Below are 19921 nucleotides of genomic sequence, written 5' to 3' on the forward strand. Positions count from 1 at the left end.
AGTCCATTATATTATTAGATACAATATTATATCGTATTTTAATATTTTATACATAACAATAGAACAATTTAATTATTTACCACTGAGATTCTATTTGTTCATCAAAAAATTGTAACACATAGTTTTAAACTTTCAATGAAATTACCTTTCATCATATTGAATAGGTAGTAATGAACATTATTCACAGTAAAAACAAATTAACCAGTTCAATCGTTTAGTTAAAATTGAAATTGGCAGTTTTATTGTTCTTACCTATGAGTCAATAGTAATTTTTAATGGCACTGACGTGATGCCGTGATGGTAATAGTCATTTACACGCAATTATTTAAATTATACCGTGCAAATTTTGAATCATTTATAACGAATGAATATAAATACGAGATATTTAAATTATATCATGTACAATGATTTATTATTTTATTTCTGTTTATTCTTATACTATTATAATATTGATTTCTTTATAGCATAATACGTGTTCATTAAATGTATCTTTGTTACAGACTAAACTACTAAAGTATAATAATGATTAATAACTAGTTAATAAGTATATACGATAGATATTATATATATATAGGCTATAGCACTATATAGAAGCGATACTTGTAAGCTATACTTAACTCACAATATACAGTCGACTCTCGGTAACTCGAACCTTGATAACTCGAAATTCTTGATATCTCGAATAAATAAAATTCCCCTTCAAATAAACATACTTTTCAAAAGTTTTTGATAACTCGAAATTTTTAGTAAGTCGAATTTTTTTTTTTTCCCCTTGAACTTCGAGTTACCGAGAGTCGACTGTATATAGAGATATGATTTCGTAATATTTATTAAAAAATTGTTAAATACGGTAGGTAAGAATTTATTTAATAGACAAAAAAACAAGTGCCATAATTTACATTATATATTGATAACCGCTATTTCAAATGATTTAAACGCAAAATGATTAAAATTTAAAATGCATTTTAGAAAGTTAAAATATTCTTTTATAATTTGATCAAATTATTCCACATTCATACGTGTTTACGAAGTTTGACTTAACTGAATATTCTTTCATAACGAAATGTTCTTATTTCATTTTTATACTTTATTATTAATTATTATTTATATATATTCCAATTTTTGTTGATCGCCGTTGTCCTTAATTAATTTAAACTATGCATATTAAGTATATTATAGTGTGTTTTATATCTGCCACTTATTACCTATACAATACGGATTTGGTTCGTTATTATGGGCACTGGTTATTACACATTTAAGCGAATCTTAATCTTTTTTGCCTGTAAATGGACACCATTTGTTGGACGAGATGCGTTACCCATCGAAACTATTCAGTATACTCGTAAATCGTGATTATCCCCTTTGCAAAACCATGCGTATAAACAATAAAAATTATGTATTACATGTATATATAAGAAATCATTACAGTTCCATAAATCGATCCAATTGGATGGTGATGATAGCCCGATGACGGTGTTTGTACGTGGCTTGCGTTTGATTATTGATCGTTTACCTACGTTTTATCATCACTTATTATCTATCGACTATGATAGAGACGGAACTTCGCATTAGTGTTTCGAAATAAAAAAATTAAAATAAGTCACTGATGCGCTTGTGAATAAATAAATGCTAATGCGTAAATAATAATACAACGTATACTAATATAATTTTGTTTGATTACTATTTAATATTACATAATACTATAATTTTTTTTTAATAATATAATTATTATAGCGTTTACAGTACATTATCTTTTTGTGATTTTACGTATTAATCTAATCTATAAACATTAACTTTTTAGCGCTCAGTAACTGCTGTAAAATAGTGTTTGATTGTAGCTGTCATATTACCCATGATCTAATAGGTGCTTTATATAGCTGTGCGCCTGTGTTTCATTTGATTTTAGTTATTTTAATTTAATACAAATATGGAGATGATACGAAATCGATGATATCGGAAAGCATGTCAACGACATCGAAAACTTTAAGTTTAGAGAATCAAATAAACTTTTTTTTATGTTACCTGTCCGCCTGTGTGCCGTGTACATATTGGCGTTTACCGGCGAAACGTTCGAACAACATTCCCGCGTCATCTTATCACTGACGAACCTGTCATAATAATGTAACAATAATATTATCACCGACACAACGAGTGACGACGACAACTGCGGTTGTCGGTTTGTCTCATACGACCGTTATATAATAATATTATTACTGTGTATACGATAATTTAACGCGCAGGTGACAATATAAACGTCGTGACAATAACCACGCGACACATCACACGATCGTCTCCAAACGCGTACGATTACCGTAGGATTTTCATCGGACGTCTTAAAAATATATAGTACCGGTCGTTATTATCTTGTATAATATTATAATTAATACGATCGCGGCCCGTCGGCCGGCGGCGGCTCCACGTCTATTACAGCAGGTGTGTACTACACTAACTACTTATCGGTATAGTAATAATAATAATATGGCTCCTCGATCGCTGATCGTGTGTAACCGCCGCCGCCGTCCCGATAATGAAATATATATTTAATAAAACAATATTATATTAAATATATAGATATTACACCGATAGAATATTGTTTTACGAGCACGCTACCCGGCACGCACACGCGATAATTGCCGTCGTCGGTATGAAACGGAGTGTGATGGTAGTCGTCGCCTTCGCAATCACCCCCGAAACGCAGAGACGTAATGTGATTGTTTTTTTTCTTTTCTCTTTCTCTTTCGATAATAAAAAACGTATTGGGCACGCGGCGGAAACCCGTAAATCGGACGTGAAAACGAACGCGCGTCACCGACCCCCGTCATTATTGCGACGACACCGTCAACCTCCGTCGCCCTTGCGCCCGACCGCATCGATGTAATTATGTATAATATTATTGTAGGTGTACAATACACGACGTATAATAACAGTGTATGATAATCCACGACTGTAGTAGTGCTATCGCAAAGACTATACACACGAGGGGTGGTGATAGTCCGTATATACATATATATATATAAACTGTGTGTGTGTGTGTGTATATATATATATATATATATAATGTAGTACCTATACCTGCCCGAACAATGTATGGCCGAACTCAAGTTCAAATATCGCTTCGGAGTTATTGGCCTTCGACTTCGATGTGCATCATATTAATATAGAGTGTGTGTTTGTGTGTGTGTGTGTGTGTGTGTGTGACAGAATGAATAATTATCGCCAAAGGCTGCAAAAGGGATAGTCTGTGTGAGTGTGTGTGTGTGTGTGTGTGTGTGTGTGTGTGTGTGTGTGTGTGTGTGTGTGTGTTTATGTTGTGCGCGCGCATCGCGTCGAATGATGTATAGAATAGAAACATTTTTATATTATATTATATTATGATGTATAGTAGACGTCGTTAAAAGAAAGGAAAAAAAATATAGGGAAATTTTGTTATTTGATCGATCGTCGTTTGTCGCGGCTCACGGAAACGCAACTGTATATAGTTTAGATTTGTAGTATTTGAAGGTCTCGGTGAAGAAAGGAATAAAAAAAAAATATCACTCAACATAATCAGTGTTGAGTAGTACCGGTTGACGAGATCCAAACAAAACAAAACGACAGTAAAAATAATAAATATTAAATAAATAATGAAAACAAAAAATTACCTTTGTCTGTTATTCGATTTGCAGCACTTGTTAAATTTTTATTAACGAGTATTATTTTTCAATATATTATAATTGTACGCATAAAATATGAAGTCACATAGTTGTCTAACGCGCTATTATTGTTTGCCTGCGTAATTATATTCATCGTCGTTTTTCAAAACCATGAAAAATAATTGAACAAAAAGTAAATAAATGATGAGTACTGCAGGTGCCTTTATATAGTTTCGAATAAAAAAAATTATTTATATACATACATTTATCAGGATTTTCGATTCCTGATAATATATTATAATGGATTCCATTGATTTCATATAGCTATTGGAAAAAAAATTATTTTTTTTTATCATGAATATTTTTATCTTGCATCTCGTTTCTGTTATTTTCTTATTTTTAAAAAAAATAACTACTCGCTATCGTAAACTTTTTAAGGCTTTTTATTTACTTTAAAATAAGTTTTAAAATATCAATACAACACCAAAGATCATTGTTATTATATAATATTTAGGTACTAAGAATAATGATTTAATAATAATTATTACTTTCGAAGTTCCATGATCACGAATAGATGGCCTTCTTCGATAAACAGAGTTGGAAAAAAACTATATTATGCATTATAAATGATTAAAGTTTAAAAATATTATATTTATGGTTTAAAATTACACAAATTTAAATAAATATATTCATTAATTTACTCAATATTGATATTAAAATAAATTACATTAGAATATGAAAAAATTAGATTTGAAAAATCATACGAGTTGTTTCCTCCGGTACCTGTTTACCTAAATGAGTTAATTCCTATTTTATTCTAGAAAATTAGGAAACAGGAGTATTTTTAAGGGACATTATTTAATAACTTGGTAAATCGAAAAAGTTTAACATACGTTTAATTAGTCATCATAGTCGTGATAGTCATAAAGAATTAAAATATTACAACAGGCCAAATTTAACAACTTAAAATACAATATTGGAACCAACGTCCCTGTGATGTCTCTTGAGTCACATTAATAGGCTATATTAATAGTAATTTCAGGAATCAACTATAATGTGTGCTGGGAATATATTTACATGTCCCCCAAATTAATTCGGTAACCATTAATTACATGAAATAAATCTCGGAAATAAAAACACACACTTCGAATTAATTATGCACCACGCGCGACGCGCGATTAAAAATTAAAACATTAATCATAATTGGTGTTGAAATGTTGGACATTTTAAATTATAATATGTACGTTTATTCTCTTTTCTGGTAGCACTTCTGGGTGCCTTTCTATACTTAATATTAACGTAAATTGTCAAATCAGTTATCAGACTTACTTATTATACCATATTGTAAAAAAAAACATGTTTTAAAAATATATAAATATAACATGATTTGTTTACACTTTATTGTTTAATCACCAGTTAATGGTTAATACAACGTTTTTTTTATCCGAAATTATTATTAAGTTTACGTCTTAATGACAATATTTAATATTTAATGTTTGAAATGTATTATTTGGTCGCTAAAATTATATGAAATAAAAATATTTATAAATATGTTTTTATTATATTCCTTATAAAATTGTATTAACATATTTATATATATATAGAAATATACAGTAATATATTTCTATCTACATATAAACTGTTAAATATGTGTTTTCTAATATTTAAATTGTTTAACAACGTTTTTATTAAACTAAATAAATAATGTTCTTAAACATACGATAAAATTGAATATTAAATATCTGCAAAGAGTATAAAAAATGGAAAAATAATTTAAACAAATGATACTTTTAACCTCGAGTTAATGGCTTGGATAATAATAACATTTTATCAACATAATAACCTGACACAGAATAATAATTTCTGCTAGACGATTTGTTTCTATTTAATGATGATAATTATTCTTCTTAAACTAAACTGAATTGTAATTACAATAAGAAATTGGCGTATTTAAATTATCAATATTAGTTTTAGACACTTGAACAGTTCTATAAATAAAGGTGAGCTTGGTATTTACGCAAATAATAAATACCTAGCTATTAACGATTTTATTACAACTATCTTTAAGAACATAATATAAATGAAAAATTGAAATAATTACAAGTGGACAATTAATGAAAGCTGACAGCGACTTGTTACGTTATATTTTATAGTGGACGATTGAAAAATGTCTAGACATTGCGTCGCTAGTCTTACTATTAAAACGAATAAATTATTAATTATTATTAGACATAAACCTTCAAATAAGAGCTTTTCTTTGTGTGTATGTTCTTATTTATGAGTTTATCTTTGAAAATCACCATGTTTTTTTTTTTTTTTTAAACTGCAGGAGCGGGAGTTTAACCCAGAAAAGTTGACCGTATTTAATCGGACTAGAATTTACGGTGCCAACCCTACTTTAAATATTAATTTATTAACAGCTTGAAAATAATTCATACTTTCTAGTGAATCGTGATAATCTTACGTTAAAGTTGAACTTTCAAAAGAGGATAGAACCCGTAATTATAATACATATTTAAAAGAAGTGGATAGGATTAAAACACGTTTTGCTCTTAAAAACGTTTTATAATGCTATCAAAAAATTAAGGTTTTCATTATTATAAAATATATAAAATATATTCAAGATTTAAGACTAAGAGTGTAAATTCTACACACTTGATATATTTAATGATAATGAATATGTATACGAACAATAATAATATTAATAATAGGTAAGCAATAGTAAAAATAATAAATGATCTTTATTGGAATCTACGTTTATTGCGAGTCATCTAAATGTACAGGATTTGTTAGTGCTCCTCGCGATATTGTTCACCTACATAATATCGACTAGATATTATGCAAATATAATGGTACTCTGCTATTTACATTTTATGAAAAGTGACGGGACTAATACATTTAAATGTAAAATCACAAACGTGCGTATAAATACATTTTAAATATAATTGGCCTTGGTTATTCTACCCTACTTGTTGCGCACGTTTAATTTAAACGTAAAAAATATATATTTTACAAAAAATTATTATTTGGTGGGCGTCACTGTGTCAAAGTGAAAATGTGAAATTAACTTGTACCAAAACTGTATACGAGCGTAATAAATTATATTAATATAATAAATAAAAAATATATATATAACAATATAATACCTATATTATTACAAAACTTTTATAGTTGAACTCATTTCACTGATGATGGGTATAAAATCCAAAAATCACAATATATATAAATCGATTATTAACGTAAAAAGTGTAAAAAAATATTGATTATGAATAACTCATTATAATACAATAATAACACAATATTATGGTTACTCAGTGATCATCTTGTTCTATATATATATATATATAATACTATACCTATACTGAAATAATATTTTAACCTTTCATCGGAAAATTAATTCATCAATATAAATAATAGTAAACAGTTGACTAACAAAATAGACAATCTAGACAGTTTAAACTCAGTTAAAAAAAAATCAATTTTGATATAGATTTAAATTTTAATGAACACCAGCAGGTATTTCAAGAAATTACATTTTATATTTAAATATATTTAAAAACAAAAATATTTGTACTGATACAAATTATATTATTGAAATGTATTTCAAAATCTTGCGACGAAAAATATATTCTACTAATTACACAATTATAAAAAAATAATACATACTATAATCATAGTTAAATTTAAAATTTTCAAAACAGATATTGTACAAGCGTTACAATTTATACATTATACATATTGCATAAAAATGTCGAGTAAATTGTTTTTGTATGTCCAAATAACTACAATTTAATATAGAATGCATAAACTATAAAAAAAATACTGTATAATTTTATATGTGTTGTGTACGAAATAAACGAGAAATAACAGAAAATGTACATTTTTTTTTTAAGTCTCGATGTCAATGACAATTATTTGCATAATACATAACATCTTACAGATAAAAGGAATAAAGGAATGTATAGGGTTGGGTTATGCTTAATATTTTACTGTATATATTATAGAAACCCGAAAGGTATTGAATAGCCAAACACCATTAACCAAACCAAGTATATTATATTAGCTCGGTAAGTCGGTAAACGAAGGACCAAACTGCTATACCCAAATCACTGTTCGGTGCATAATTATAATACATTGTTGTCTCTTAATACAACTATAATCATTTATAAATACATAACATAAGTACCTAATAAAGTAATGGTTTGTTTTGACATCGTGGTATGTATTTATGTGTATATATATATACGCAATTTATTTTTTTTTTAAAACGTAATTTTTTCAAAAAAAAATTTCTGGTTTTTTACAAGGATACCCAATTTGGCATGCGGTTGTGAACGTGTTAAAGTAAAATTAAAATACCGGCAAAATATCAATTGCTTGAAAAAATATTAAAATAATTATTGTATTAAATTATAATATTTAATAATTAATAATTTATTAAAAACATAGTATATTGTATAAGTAAATTATATTTTTACTGGTAGGTTAAGTTATTCAAATTTAATAATTTTGTCAAAAAAGATAACTTTACTAATACGTCAGCAGATATTGACAAATAGTTTATTAATATTTTTTAACCTAGCCCTAAAATATTTACATACAAATAGGATAAAAATGAAAAGGGAACTAACAAAAATATAGGTAGAATGCATCACTTTTCAAAAATTAAAAATATGTTTGTACCTATTTTATGAATCAAAAATTTGGATGAAGTACAAATTTAATTTCTATTAGTTCCATAATAATAGTAACAGATCATAAGAAATAACTCTTAGGTTAATAATTTAATAAATTAAATTTTCTCAAAAAATCATTTTACTTGATAATTTATAACTAAAAAGTATGAGAAGTATCTTAAGATATTATATATTAATAAATTTATAACATACATTATTATAAACAAAATAATGTGTTTTTAATGTTCAAACTATGATAATGTATACCACGGATACACGAGTACACGAGTGTTCAAAAACATTTAAACTTATAAAAACTACTATAAAACTGAACTATTAAATAAACAGTCTTCGGCTCTTTTAAGGATAATTCAAATGTAATGTATTTTAATCAATAATAGTACCTATCTGATTTGTATTATCAATTTCGGATTTTTATATATATTTTATAATAATTATTCAAGTTGTATGCCTTGTATTATTAATCTAATAATTTAATAATGCTTTATTTTTATTTTAGTTATCTGATTATAAATATATTTTATTTTATATTTCTTCAGTTATTCTAATAGAGCCTTAAGATATTTCATTAAATATGTTTAAATCTTAAATTGTTATATTAACTTGCTGCATAGCCTGACTTCGTCCCAGAATAAATGAACAAATATAAAGTATGATTCTATATAGATGTGTCTTGAATCCAATGTACTCAGTTCGTGAGCAAATGGGCATCGGTATATTCGCTTTGTGAACTAATTCAACCGAGATGTAACTGCAGCTTTTTTTTTTTGATTATATATATATATATATATATCAGTAGGTTTATTTTTTAACGTGATTCAAACTAACGTGTTTGAGGTTTTATTAAAGGGCAGTAAAATATTTTTTCTACTCGAAATAATAAAGAAATAAATTGACTTAATTTTAAAAAAAAGTTAGGTGTTTTATTTCAATGATAATATTTTTTAATATAAAACGAGAATGTAAACTTCACATAAGTGTTACACCTCGCAGAATATATTTTTTTATTAATCGTTTTTACATTCAGCTATAAAAATTTAAAAACAATCGGATGGAAAAAGTGACCTGCATGGACAAACGCCGCCGGACACATTGTTGCAGTATGTACGAATGCAATACGAACTGAGATTTTCTAGAAAAATTGGAGCAAAGCCATCATTCGGATATACTACAGCAAATGTATAAGCACCCATTTAATATATTGTGATATTATAGTGTACACACTCATATATTACAAATAATGTGAAAAATCGGGAAGATACTATTATATTAAACGAAGATAATGCGACGCAAGTGTAAAATTCAGCGAAGTGTTTAAATGTTGAAAATCACGTAGGTACTATTTAAACGGTTTATATTATACCAAAAGGACGTGGTTGAAAACTCCTATTGTCGATACAAAATAACTGTCTTGTCGGCAGACGAATTGACATGCAACAATCATAATATATATTCATATATATACGTGCGTCATAGTACGGCTGGTAGGTGCTTGGTATTTGAATCTCTACGCACGTTCGAGACGACTCTGAATACAATTTTAACCTTCTCCAAATACACCTCACGCTGCTCGTATTCACGCTATAAGTATAGGAACTAGATATAATTTATTTTCCAAAAAGCGGGCTGTATATTGTAAACAATATATAAAGTCGCCGGAGGTTATTGAATTTTGCGTAACGTCATAAACCGTTGACATTTTATTCGTTCCTGTGTACTATATATATATATCTAAAGCTACACTTACGAAAATAAATATTTTTATTTACGCGACAATAATACTAAATAGGAATTTTAAAAATACGTGTGTATGAGGCACCTATTACACGAGTATGAGTTACAGAGTTGGCTATAACCCGACGATGGTTTCTTCAAACTATGTAGAGCTGGCAGTTTTTTCAGGGTTTTCGATTCAAAGTTTTTCATTTTTTTATCGAAATATTATTATATACTACTACGGTGTCCTGCCTATACATTACTGATAAAGCTGATACTATATTACCGAAATATCAAAAAAAACATGTCGTGTTATACTCTTTTTGATGTGATATCCACATAATATTTTGATTTAATATTATGAGTTCTACAGAAAAAAAAGACCTTCTTTTAAATGGTAATAAATATTTGTGATATATATGCTGCTCGTTTATTTTTTTTATCGTCTAATCGTACTATTTTTAAGCATTTGAATAAAAATTATAAATTAGGTAAGTAATGATGGAATTATAAACGTTAATCAATGTATAGACACTTGATAAATATTTTTATAATTTGTGTTTCTATATATTATGTATTGTATATTTATTATTTTGTTTATAAATCAATTTTAAATATTGTTGTAATAAAACAATAAAATCGTTTAACCATTTTTACATACATATAGAAACTTAAATTTTATTAGGCATTAAAGTAACAGTAAGGCATATTACTATATTATTATGAAATTAATAAATCATTAGGTATATATTTTATTGGTCTATACATATTGGACGAAACAACTATTGGTAGATCGTATATTGATCTACTACCAGAGTGTAATGCTATAATATACATTATGTAGATCAAGCGTACCCAGCCCATTAAAGTATTCCAATCAGCTTAGTTCATAAAATTGTAAATTATTATAAATTAAAAAAAAAAAATACATTATTCGGTTTATTCAACTTATCTACTATCTACACAATAATCCGCATTAACTAACTTAAGTAAAATCAATTTGGACATATTATAATATTATAGAATAAAGACAACATTATATTTATTGCAGTGAGTACATATCGGAATGAATAAAAAAAATATATCATTGGAAATATATTATATAACCCATAGTATAAATATAAACTTCGAATGAAGTCCGGGCTTAGAATAAAGTTGGGCACGCCTATCGTTTATAGAAACGATCCTCACTACGTGGCCCGCATGCGGCGTTTTAACAAATTTTGTGCAACCCACACTAAAACTATATTGTGCATTCTAAAATCCAGCATAATACTACACTTTTAGAATAAATAAAATAAAATACTTATTTTGTAAAATTATTACATGCAATATCTTATATATTTATCTTATCTTATTATTTTTATATCTTTTATTATCATTAACATTTTCACTTGGAAATTACTAATTAAACATTTTTACAACCGGGAAAAAAATATTTTCAATAGAAACTCTTTTCTAAGGTACTTTTCACTGTTCAGTGTTCAATTTCAGTATTTTCATATTTATATTATATGGTATAATTGTGTGCATAAGTATAATATTATAGGACTATAATTATACGATAAATAGAACAAATTGCGTGTGTCGCCAAATCGCATTTCGTCATCTGTTGAAAACTACACCATTTTTTTACGTGGAGAAACTGGAAACCTTACCGTTTTTCACGTCTTTCTGTGTGCGGGACACCCCTTGCATCCTGTCAGCGGACATGGTAGCGGCGACCGCTTTGGCCACGACTCCCAATTTCTTCACGGGCCTGCCACCACTGGCACCAACGCCTTTGCTGTGGCCTCCGGTCGTGGTGTCCATTTGGCGGTTACGACCGTTGTAAAAGTCACCGCCGGCATTTCCGGAACGTGCACCCAGTGGCATTTCAGACTGCGCTATCGCAATATAATAATATTCTAATGTAATATATAATAATTTTTTTTAGACTAGCCGTATGATGGGTGTTCCGTTTTTCGACAGTCACATATAATAGTTAGGTGTGCGCGCCACGAGGTAGTGCGGTGTATAGTGAAAGATTCCTTGTGCGTGAAAAAGAATTAAAAAGTGAAAAAAAAATCGCTTCACGTGTTCGAAAACCATTAGGTACTGTATATTCCCGGGCGGCAGGTGGAACGGGAAGCGCACGTATCGAACACCGAGCGGCGGCGGCATTCACGCTATACCGTAATCAACGACAACCTTAGCGGCGATAATATAAACGATAATTCGGCACCACGAATACACATACATTTAAAATATATCTATATATATATATAAGGTAAAGATATGTGTGTGAAAACCTACCGTATATACCTAATATATATATGTATATAGGTATGGGACAGGGCTGAATTTCGAAAATTCGCACAATGGCGGCCGATGGATAATATAGATGTATATAATAATAATTACTCACGTTCGTTAAACTACGATGGTAATTATTATTAGCAATCGTGTCCAAAAACGTTCGTGTGATTTCACGACAGATCGACCGACACGCCAACAATTTGTTATTCCGCGAGTGCCGACGCCGAGTGTTATCACGCCGAATGTACGAAATCCCGCGAGAATAGAAAAACCGACGTGTGACGTATATGTGTATAACAGTTGCTGGGAATAATTTATCGTCAGATTTTCAGCATTGTTGACTTTTCTGAAAAAATCAACAACACATTTAAAATTTAATTGTTTAAATAATATTTTAGTAAATTGTTGAACTCGTTTATTTATCGAGACTAATTTATTCAAATTCGGACAATACATACACGAGATACAAATACATATGTAATGTAGGTACTCAAAATAAATAATTATGATTATTTTTTTTGAACAATACTTTATCTGTTGTCCTGATCAAAAATATAAATGAAAATCAATTTAACTCACACGTACTAGTTTTGATTTATATAATATCATCATAGGTTGAAATAACCTACCTTATTTTGGTGTTATAAATTTGAATAAGTCTAGCGTTCCATGAATTTGTAACTAAAAGTTATTAAGCATAATATATTATTTTTAACCGGACCATTTTGGTATCAATGGAAGATGTTGATGAATAATTGTTGTAACTAAATTTCCTAGTAACAATACCTACTGAAGATATAACAAAAGGGATAAAATTTGCTAAGATTTCAAAGAACTAAAGAAATGTGGACAAGAATAACGTTGATAGAGCTATCGCATTTGCAAATCAAAACGTTCACAAGGTTTAACCGAAGACATTTATCACGTGGCGCTCGGAATATGCAATTTCACTACATCCGACTGTTACATAATCTGAATCGTACGTACTCAAATCCCCGATTGTTTAACCTACAGGTCATCAGTGAAACGTAGTATTGTAGATACACCATCCGCACAACTTTTAAATGGGGGCTTTTTAGATGATAAAACAAAGTATAGATCAAATACAATGACCATTAGTTCATTGTTCAGGTAGTAAGAACAATAATGTTCCAGCCATTTATTATTATTTTTTGTTCATTCAAACGAAAGCGTGGAAATTTAAAATATAAAATACTCAGAATTGAGTTAAACAAAAATTAATTTAACTATATAAAAAAAAAAACGCTTAGAACTTCAATTTTTTGTTGAGATTAACAATAAAATAAAATTGAATGTATACTTTAAAGGGCGAAAAGTAAAAGTCTCCTGTATACTTTTCAAAATAATTGAAGAAAAATATAGAAAATTCAAAATAAGAATATTTAGTGAAAACGAATCGAACACAAAATCGAAATACGAAAATTGAAGATCGTAGATACTCGAAATGTTTATTAAATATTTTCATAAGCGTTTTCTAGATATGATGTAATTTTTAAAATATTTTGTGGTTAAAACTATTTATAACATTTTCGATTTGAATAGCTATAAAGTTTGAAACTTCAATTCATTAAAAGTTTTTCTTATAGAAATTTAAAAATATAATATACCCAACACTTTTTTTAAAAGACATTTGATTATTTGAAGATCACATTTTAACAACACTGGACAGTGGACACCTTTTTATTATTATTTGAATTCAAAAAAAATCTGTATACAATTATTATACAACCTATACATATCTTAATATGTATAGGTACGTCATAATAATTTCATGTTAAATGGGAAAAAAACATAAATGAGGATTACATGTAAATAATTATACCCATTAGTGACATTTAGCTTAGAATTAAAAGATTAAATATGTATAATTAATACAAAAGAATCATAACTGCACTTTTAAATCTGCGTTGAGGATTTCTAAAAAAATAAAATGGTATAAAGTTAATTTATGCGTGAATTGTTGTAGTTTCCTAGTCGAATTTTAATAAAAAACTGAATTGTAATAACAATTTATTGTCAATTTATTAAGTAGAAGAGTGAAACTTTGCAGAGATAAATTAAAGTCAAAGAATGGTGTGTGTTATTTTGCGGAGTGTTAAATCTTGAAATATTTTTAAATTTATTAAAGGTCAATTTTAATCTTTATATTTTTATAAATACGTTCAAAAGTTCAGTATTTAAAAATACATTTTTTTGTCAGTAATATTAAAAATTAAATGAACATATTGTATAGACAAATAAATTACCTATAGTAATATAAATAAATTATAAAATATCCTTAGAAATATAGAAAAAAATACATCGTTTCCGTTTAGAATCGTTATGTAATGATTATCATTAAATTCAAATAAGTACTTAACACATCCATTACGGTGAATAATCAATAGGTACGTTTGAAACACACTTTACAACAGTTATCTATTTTGTATGCTGCGCGAACGACTTTCTTGTGGGAAAAACTCATATTACCGTTTAATGGCGTAGAACTATTAGCATAAGGACAATATCTAACGTACGGAAATCGTTCGTGCGGAGTATAATGTATTATATAAATAGACATTTTGAAATGTACAATTTTCTATCATATATATATGTGTGTGTGTAATTGAAGTAGAAAAGGATTTAACTGTAAAAGATTTTTTTTTATTTTTTGACAAAAATGCTTTTTATAATTTATTATTAATTATTATAAATGTTAAAAAAAAAATAAACGTAAAAACTTAGGTTTAAAAAGAATATATTAATTTAGGTGGAAATTTAATAATTTATTAGTATAATTGGCACGTAGTTAAACCGAAAAAAACAATATTAAAGTATATAAATCATATACGCGTATTTTCAGCATAAACAAACTTTTGAATTTAATCTCTTCAACAATATTTAAACGTACATAATCTTTTTCTTTATTTGTACATTTCAGTTAAACTCCGTAATTAAAGTAAAATATGATATTTTTCTTAATTAGGTTTGAATAAAAAATCCTTCGAGTAAAAAATAAAAATCAATAGTGTATTGAAATTGAATGCATAATATACATTTGTATCATTAATTGACGCATTAATGAAAAAAATACATAAGTCGTATTATCATATAAAAGTAAAGAAACTTAATCAAAGAAACTATATACACATATATTTAAATATTTCTTAAAATAATACTTCTTTGATATTTAAATTTAATTCAACTTAATCTAATTATCTATGTTTTATTTTATTTTTAGTAATAAAATATAATGATTATCTGTTGATTAACTAATAATTAATTTGGTTTCGTGTTCAATTATGTCAATAATATTAAAAATGAAAAATAATATAACAATTGGACAAATAAAAGTGACGTTAATGTCATGTATTATAATATTATGTTCAATCATTTTTACGTGTGAATATGACGCTTAAAAAATATATTAAACCGTTTTTAATTTATACTTCCCTAACTTTAGACTTTCAAATGTGCATTATTAATACCTATTATATGATTAGTACCGATATATTAGTATGCGTTTTGTATAATTATGTGGATATACTTGTTAGGACTTACCTTGTATGTACGTATGTCATTAACTTCTGTCCATAAGTAACTACGATAAACTTCCAAACCATTAAAACGTGTTGCCGTGCGTTACCAATACCACACAGACATTGATTGTGTCGCCCTCCTCCGTCGCTAATTAACAAATGCGTGTTCGGCTGACCTAAAACTACAGTTAAGGGTAATCCCAGTGCTTAACAGCCGTTGTTTACTTAAACGTTATCGAACAACAATGACATCTTGCAATAAATGTTCAATTCCGAGTCGGTGTGAAAATATAAATGAAGATTACATGGTATTGTTTAATGATAAATTGTGCTATTGTACAACACGATCTATATAATAATACGAGTGTCATAGTTGTGTTATAATGTATAGACATAATATCGTGCGTGTATATAGGTACATAATTTCTTGTCAGCTGTAAGAAACAAGAGAAAGAACATTTTTCTGTCATTCGAAACGAACACCACTGTAGACTAAATAAATTAGGTACATATAGTGAGATATCATATCTCGTCCCTTTGCCGTTGCATACTAATATTTTGTGTGCATAATAAAAACCAACGACACTTAAGTGAGCCGGAATAATTCACGTTTTGTTGAATAAAAATTAGTTTTATAAATTCAACTTCATCTCTTATCACGTTGAAAAGGTTTAATTTAAATTCAGGTAGCCAACTATAATAATTATAGCCTTTAGGTGCGCGTTTTTCTATGGTTATAAGCACCACTCCTAGCACAGTTTCCATTTGTTTAAAAATACAAATGTGATGAGCCCACAATGATTTTTTTTCAAAGACTAAAACTATTTTTAATGTTGACACAATACAATATCTTACATAATATATAAAATATAATTCGTTATTATTTATATTTTCATTATCTGGTATTTTTATTTTCAAATTCATAAATAAAATTGTTATTTTTATATAACAAATAAAAAATATTATCTCATATATATTACCTATATATACCAATATTATATAAAAATAGCAAATATCGATGTAATAATATACCTTATTGTACATATTACATTAACATATATAAATAAATAAAATATTTTAGGTGAATAAAATACCGCTACAATTAAAAAAATCCATAGGAAAAAAATAACTTATTTAAGCAGCAACAATGAAAAATCCAATTATTATTTTTAAATTAAACATGTATACTAAGAACATATTATTATATACAATTATGATTATACTATTTCGGTGTAATAAATATTTCTATTTAAAATCAATTTTTAATAATACAAAATACAATTATTATTATTACGATAGTATATAGTATTATATGTAGTTAAATTTCAACACTCGTCACAGTTTATAGTGTTTAACTTAAAAAGATTAATATCACGTCATTCGACTATTATATATAATACCTATATGTAGTTTAGTTAGATAATAATATACAGTCATATTATTATCATACTGGAATGTAGGAATATTAAAATTCAAAATTATTTTAATGTTAAAGTTCATAATATTTTTTCTTAAATGTTTCATAATCATATCATCGTAAACTGTATTTAATGAAAGCTAACATTTTTTATGCAACAGTAAAATTTTAGTTCACCACTAATATTATATTAAAACAGTTTTTATTGGTAAAAAAACTTAATTTTTTTCACGACAAACGTTTATATTATTAAATAGATATAATCTAAAAGTATTCATTATCAAAGCAATAGAAAAAAGTAATTAACTCAGTGAAACTTAAGAAAACTGAATAATACCGATGTAGTATTTAAAAATATTTGTTTTTTTAATTGTTTATCGTAAGTCCATTAAATAGAAATACAAATATTAGATAATACAATTTTGTGGGAACCGATTATTATAAATTATATAATTATATAATCTATGGACTCCAGTGGGTTTAAATGCTAAATCATTCATTATTGAAGTTATCTCTAGTGTAATTTCACAATACGGTAATTTGTTCTGTCTATTGTTTTCTTTGTTATCGATAATATTCATTTAGTTTTGTGACGTGTATACAATTGAGCCTATTGTTTGTGGATGACATTAATTTTATAATGATTTATCAGTAAATGACAATGTCCACATTTTATGAGAAGAGTTGATTTGTTAGTTTGTTAGGCGGAATGCATACCATTTGGACTTTCTCTAATGAATGCAAAATGATGTCATTTTATCGTCTTTATCGTTTTCAATTGGTCTTTGATATTTAATTCAAGATCCAGATTTGAACTGTGATCTTTCTGATCACTTGAATACGGTCAAATTCACCACTAATACAGTTTTGCAGTTTCCAGTTTCGAATCCAATATGAGTAGGTGCTGAGAAAATATTTAAAACTAATAACGTTTATAAAAACAACTACGACATATTTTAAGTTGAAAATATTCTAAGAAATCGCTGTAATTTAGTATTCTGTCCATCTCGCTTAGCTATTGATATCAGTTTTACTATAGTACAATGTCATAATTGTAGGCTTCGTACCGATTAAACACGGTTGATTATCGGTGCGTATTATCCAGCGCGTTTATCTCTAATTTGTGGAACTCGAAGTTTAAAAGAATTTATATTGATTTTGTATACAGTGCCATTTAATTATAGTTTTACTGCTGAACGAGTTGACGTGGTCCGCATGCAGTCGTAAGTACAAAGTACAAACACTGAATTGTACTACTAACGCTCGTTCCTATCCATTCGAAACACAAACAGCGCAAATCTGACTGTCACGCCTTACCTTATCTCGGGTAAGAAGTGGCGGAACACGGGACCTATCAGGTTGTAGGCGTACGGAATTGCTCGACGATGTTCTACGAATAACGTTGGTCAGTGATGACGACCGCCGACCACTGTGAGTTCAGAATGTAATTAATATTAATTCATTTTAACGTAGTATTTCGTTCGAATAAAATCCAATATCCATAAATTGTACATTCAATTATGCATTTGGTAACTGGGTTTTATCCTTACCTCTTGCACAGCACCAACTTTGACCAAATAACGATAATCAACGAATATAACGACTATAAAGTTACCGCAGCCGGCGTCAGAGTTTAGCTCTCTCAACTGAAAAGCAATTTAATCCATTGTTCTTAATCTGAACAGCAGAAAGTGAGCTTGGGAGAATATTTTTAGCATACTTGATAATATGCTCACTAAATTGCAATTATTTTCGTGTCATAATCTATAACAATTATATCAAATATTTATATTAGCATTTTATAACAATGGTATAACTTTCAATATTTTTTGGCTCTTATTTTAGAAACAATTATAGACATTTTAAATTTTCTATTTTTGTTTATGGTTTTTTTCGTTTTATATGTATGATAACATTTTTTTTTTTTTTACAAATAAAAACTTTATAACTGAAAACAATATGATAATTTATTAATTGATTGTACACAATGCAATTTTCAAAATGTGAAAAATTGTCTCTGCTCTGATTTTTTTTCGTTTGTACACAATGATCTATCATCGAATTCGAATTTAACACATCTGTTATAATAACATATTAACGACAAGCTTACAATATATCTAATAAATAGCGAAGTCGCTTTATTAATATTGATTATATCAAAGGAAACTAACAAAACTGACTATATCTTTAACATCCTGAACATTATATTCAAATTCAAATAATAATATTACTAACTCAATTAACTAAATTTTTGCTCATTATTTATAAAATCATTATGAATTTCCAAAAATATTAATATTCCTTAATAAACCATGTATTTTATTTTTAATTCTTAAAAAGCTATATTTTTGAAAATAAAGTACTATATAGTTGACGATTCATAATTTATTATGCCTTATGCGTAAAAACAAGCTTAATATCTTGTATGAATGAACAATGTATTACATCTCTTATTATTGTTCTAAGCAATTATTAATATTATATCAAGTCACTTCACTAGTAATTCTATTTAAATAACTTTATTTTAATAAATTAACTACTTAATCTAATATTAAGCCATGACCCTTTTTAAAAAAATATTAACTTTTCGAATATAAAATGAAACATAAAGGACGCCAAGTA

At 27.4% G+C, this 19921-nt stretch overlaps 1 protein-coding gene across 2 annotated transcripts in view; it reads right to left on the minus strand.

Moving 5' to 3' along the window:
• Nucleotides 1-15991, minus strand: part of LOC132922361 (inactive ubiquitin carboxyl-terminal hydrolase MINDY-4B) — a 49615-nt gene extending 33624 nt beyond the window's left edge. Inside the window, exons 1-3 of one of the 2 annotated variants that reach the window (XM_060985837.1) lie at nt 15905-15991; nt 12453-12689; nt 11704-11926 (exon numbers count right to left, since the gene is read on the minus strand). In XM_060985837.1, the coding sequence (XP_060841820.1) occupies nt 11704-11920 (217 nt within the window). In that variant the 5' untranslated portion in view covers nt 11921-11926; nt 12453-12689; nt 15905-15991. Of the gene's footprint in view, nt 1-2022; nt 2782-11703; nt 11927-12452; nt 12690-15904 lie in introns of those variants that run through there. The other variant, XM_060985838.1, reaches the window with a different exon arrangement.
• Between the last annotated feature and the right edge of the window lie 3930 nt (nt 15992-19921).

Source organism: Rhopalosiphum padi, chromosome 2 (assembly GCF_020882245.1).
Source record: "Rhopalosiphum padi isolate XX-2018 chromosome 2, ASM2088224v1, whole genome shotgun sequence".
Classification (NCBI taxonomy): domain Eukaryota; kingdom Metazoa; phylum Arthropoda; class Insecta; order Hemiptera; family Aphididae; genus Rhopalosiphum; species Rhopalosiphum padi.